The 4147-nt window shown below is 32.2% G+C and overlaps 1 protein-coding gene across 1 annotated transcript in view; it reads right to left on the bottom strand.

The window, feature by feature from the left end:
- The window catches only part of LOC103767983 (nipped-B-like protein), a gene marked incomplete at both ends in the record, with an annotated part of 16604 nt that extends 12806 nt beyond the window's left edge, over nucleotides 1-3798 (bottom strand). Inside the window, 4 exons of the mRNA XM_008935117.1 lie at nucleotides 239-375; nucleotides 930-1038; nucleotides 2423-2476; nucleotides 3700-3798. Of these exons, the coding sequence (XP_008933365.1) occupies nucleotides 239-375; nucleotides 930-1038; nucleotides 2423-2476; nucleotides 3700-3798 (399 nt within the window). The remainder of the gene's footprint in view (nucleotides 1-238; nucleotides 376-929; nucleotides 1039-2422; nucleotides 2477-3699) is intronic.
- Nucleotides 3799-4147: the final 349 nt, after the last annotated feature.

Raw genomic sequence — 4147 nt, 5'->3', positions numbered from 1 at the left:
GTTTCATTTATCTGTAAAATGTGAAGGCAGAGGGTGAGGAACAGCATCTTAGAAGCTCCAGAGATCATCAAAAAGACCTAATAGCCCCATAAGATATGATGCTCATGAAATAGAAACATATTTTTTATTTCTCTTTTTCTACCTTCAATTTCATCAAGCATACAGGAGAGACATTAATTTCCATGCTTAATTATCTAGGGAAAAATAAGACTGTAATTTTGTAATTTTCTCTACTTACACTACATTTAGTGGTCAGGTATGGCTGCATGGTCATGGCATGTTTGACCATTAACTGGGGCCTGATTTTGCTGAATAAGAACAAAGTGGTTATGCAAGCAACCAAGCGACCAGAATTCACACCTTTGTTGTCAGAATCTGCAAAAAAATTAGAAAATACACAAAGTAATGTTTGAGCAATGAAAAACATCATATGAATATCTCTTTCATAACATATCTTTTAAGATCAATATGGAATATTCTTATTAGATTAGAGATGAGAACATAATATGTTAACATTTGTATGTGATCACAAAATATGTGAAATAAGAAACAAAGATGCCTCAAAGACACCACTAGTTTTTAAACTACTTACTGTACACAGAACACTGGCCCAGCCAAGGATCCCTATTACAACTGTAAAACATATTAATGCAAATAAAGCTTGCCACTTTTGTTTCTAGTGATCTAAAAGTTTGAACAAGCTATTTTAAAAGTAGTTCTGTTATTATGGTTAGCTAAAGAAAATTAGGGAAGCTTTATTATTATACAGTGCTCAAAAATTCATAATGAACTTAAATGCAATAATTCATTACCATCAATTTTGTAATTGGGATTCTGTAACAGTAACTTTTCATGATAGTAATTTGAACCACCATTGTTTCAATATCATATAAAATTCAAAGGAGCTACTGGGTTGTAAACAATATTACCTGATAAGGATTCTTCATATTTAAGAATATGCTCAACCAAATTGTCAACAAGTTGAGTACAGGCTTTCTTCACAGGTTTATATGAGGCATCTTCTTCTGACTTCAACAGCTATAGCAGAGGAAACAAAAAAGGATTTAGTATTAAGGGTGCATTAATTTACATTAAATACATACTGGTTTTATAATAATTACTACAGATACATAAGGATTTTGCACTACAAAAGTATGCAACTTCTCCATAAAAGTTACATAGTGAAGAAAAAAATTAAGGTAATTGAAAAAAAAAATCAAACCAAAATTCAAGAGAAGAAAAATTAACTGTGACAAAAAGACAGAACAGCTCTACTGATTTTTTTGCATTGGGATGAAAGCTAACATTGTGCTTGATGAAATAATGCAGAAAATAATGTAGCCATACTTGCCAGCAATAACTAATAGAAGTTAGAAGGCTTTTAAAAATACTTAGAAAAAAAAATTAAAAAGGAATGTTGTTTTTGATACTAAGAAAAAAAGTAAACTAAGATGAAACATAGTTCTATGAACGTTTTAATTAGTTAATTTAATTGAGCCTGTACTATAGCTTTTTATTCAGTGCAGGCATTAAGATGCAATTTGGCTTACTTGGCTACCTATTTTCATGGCACTCCAGGCTAAAGTAAAATCTTTGGAGACCTCTAATTCCCCCATGCATGTTATTAGTAATTTTGCTTGAAAATTAGCAAGCCCATACAAGTTGTAGAGAAGAAAGATAACACAAGCTAAGAGATATAAAGAAAGCAAGCTCATTTCTTAGAAAAATCAGAGTAAAATATTGTGTCTGTACAGGCGCACGGAGCAGCACGGAGTCCCCAGGCAGGTGCAAAGAAGGAACTTTATTTACAAAAAAAACATCCTTTTTATCTGTTAGTTGACCATTAGTTTACATACTTTTTAGGCACAACAAACCCATTTTAACCAACCACCAAACACCACGGTGCAAACACACAGCATGCCTCGCCTCCTCTATTCTAGCTGAGTCACTCTCCCAGAGCCCTTCTCTGCTTAGCCTAAGTTACAGGCCGGAGCCATGATTTTACCAGGCCTTCCCTTACAAAGCTGTACCTATTGAATACAAAATATAATGTAGAAGTAAGCTATACTCTGAAGATTCACTGCTTCTATAAACTGTGTAACAAGTATATTGGATGTGAAAATAAACCAACCAAACACACACACACCCCAAAAAAAACCCCAAACAAAAAAACTAAAAAACAAAAGGTGACGTATTTTTAAAACAGATCATATGGAAAGAAAGGAACAAATGTTGGAGACAAAAAAAATTACACCAATGTAAATCTAAAAAAGGTCAGATGAGATATGAATTAAAGGGCACGAATTGGATTTGTCTACTGTAAATGACTGCTTTTGTAGTCTCCCTTCAGTGTGTTTTAGTACCAAAAGAAATGTTAAAATTCTTACAATGATTGTGCCATACATTCAAATTCATTACTTACATTTTGAAGAAGCTGTTCAAACCAATCATACCCTGTATCTCTACAAGCTGCAACCTAAAAGCAGTTTTGAGAATAAACTGGTTAAAAAAGACATCTGAAGAAAAATTACTTCAATACAGATGTCATCCTAAAAGATCAGTAAACATACATAGATATATTTTCATATACATTCAGTACAATAGCTTTAGAGATCAGAAAGCATCTTCTGCATTTGAAAAATATTTCTCACTATTTAAGTGATCCCAGAATTTGTATCCCATACGACACAAGTCCTACACATTTTACTGGAGATTGCTGGCCCTAATATCAACCACACTTTAGTTTTGTAGAACAACATTATGTGCAGATTAAAGCAGAAATACAAGCCTGACATATTAAAAATGAATGTGTGAATATATAAATGCATATACATATTTTTGTATATACAAACTAAGCCTTCATTGGTATCATATATCAGGAATAGCTCACAGGTGCTCCAAAACAGAATTGACAGGAGAAATGAGAATTAAGCTGAAGTCAAATCAACTGATGTCTCAGTCTGAAAAAAATGCACACTACACTACCATTTAGTAAGGATATTGAAAAGCAGAATGAAGTTTAAACCCATAATTTTAAGTAGTGAAGCAAGTACTTTGATTTACATCTTGGTATAGTTGATATTAAAATACCTTCTCAGCACAGTGGTTTTACACAGCACATTTTCAATACAAATGTATAAGTATTTTGTTTGAAACAGATTTTTTTTTTTAGACATGCGATTTCATTTGCTGCTCCTAAAAAGTAGATAAAATTATGCAGATACTATTTAACCCTAGGTGAGAATGTGACCTTGTATATGTTAAAACAGCTTATCAATCTTTCAAAATAAATGTTATCAACTGGGGAAATTTTTCTTTAAAGAGACAACTTCTTAGTTAGGCTTAACTATATGCTGTTACTAGAATTTCCTGGAAATGTTAAATAGAAATAAATTTGTTGTGTTTTAACTGAACAAGTATTTTATACAGCCTTTTATACAATTGTGGTCTCAGTTATCACTGCTAGCAGATTAGCGAGCATCTAAAGTTTCCTACAGCCTATTCCATCAGTTTAAATAATTTTAGCATATATTCAATGTCAGAAGACATATCAAGAACACCATCTGATAATTAATTGCATATTTTTGCTAATTACTGGCATATCTTTTTGTATTCTAAAAGACTACAGACAATAATTTAAAGATAATAAAAACATAATCAAATTTTGCATGCAACTTAATTAAAATTTGTTTATCATACCACATCAGTAATGTTTAGTATTTTCCTGGTCATTGCTTCTTTGTCATGGTGTGGAGTTGGAGTAAACCAGAGCTTCTGGAATGTCTCATTTACTAATTTCTGAAGGAAAAAAAAAAATTAGCATAAATAAATAAACTTATCTTGGCACGTAGGTATTATTTCTAATACATCCATACAATAGTTTTGTTGATGATAGATGCAATTTTATCAGGAATTATTCAATCGAAGTGAGACTCTTGTAGAGAATATTATCTGAGCCAGACCCAGATCTACTATTACAGCAGTTATTCTTGCTTCTAAGCAAGCTTCACTAAAATGATCACTGATGAGAACTGATGCCACAGAAAATATGATTTGCCACTTTCCTGTACTAATTTGCATTCCTCGGGAAAAAATAGTACCTGAGAAGCTGACAACTGAACTGTCCTGTTTTGGGGTAGAACAGAGC

This window comes from Merops nubicus, unplaced genomic scaffold (assembly GCF_000691845.1).
Source record: "Merops nubicus isolate BGI_N331 unplaced genomic scaffold, ASM69184v1 scaffold43240, whole genome shotgun sequence".
Classification (NCBI taxonomy): domain Eukaryota; kingdom Metazoa; phylum Chordata; class Aves; order Coraciiformes; family Meropidae; genus Merops; species Merops nubicus.
This window is presented reverse-complemented; position numbering and strand designations above follow the sequence as displayed.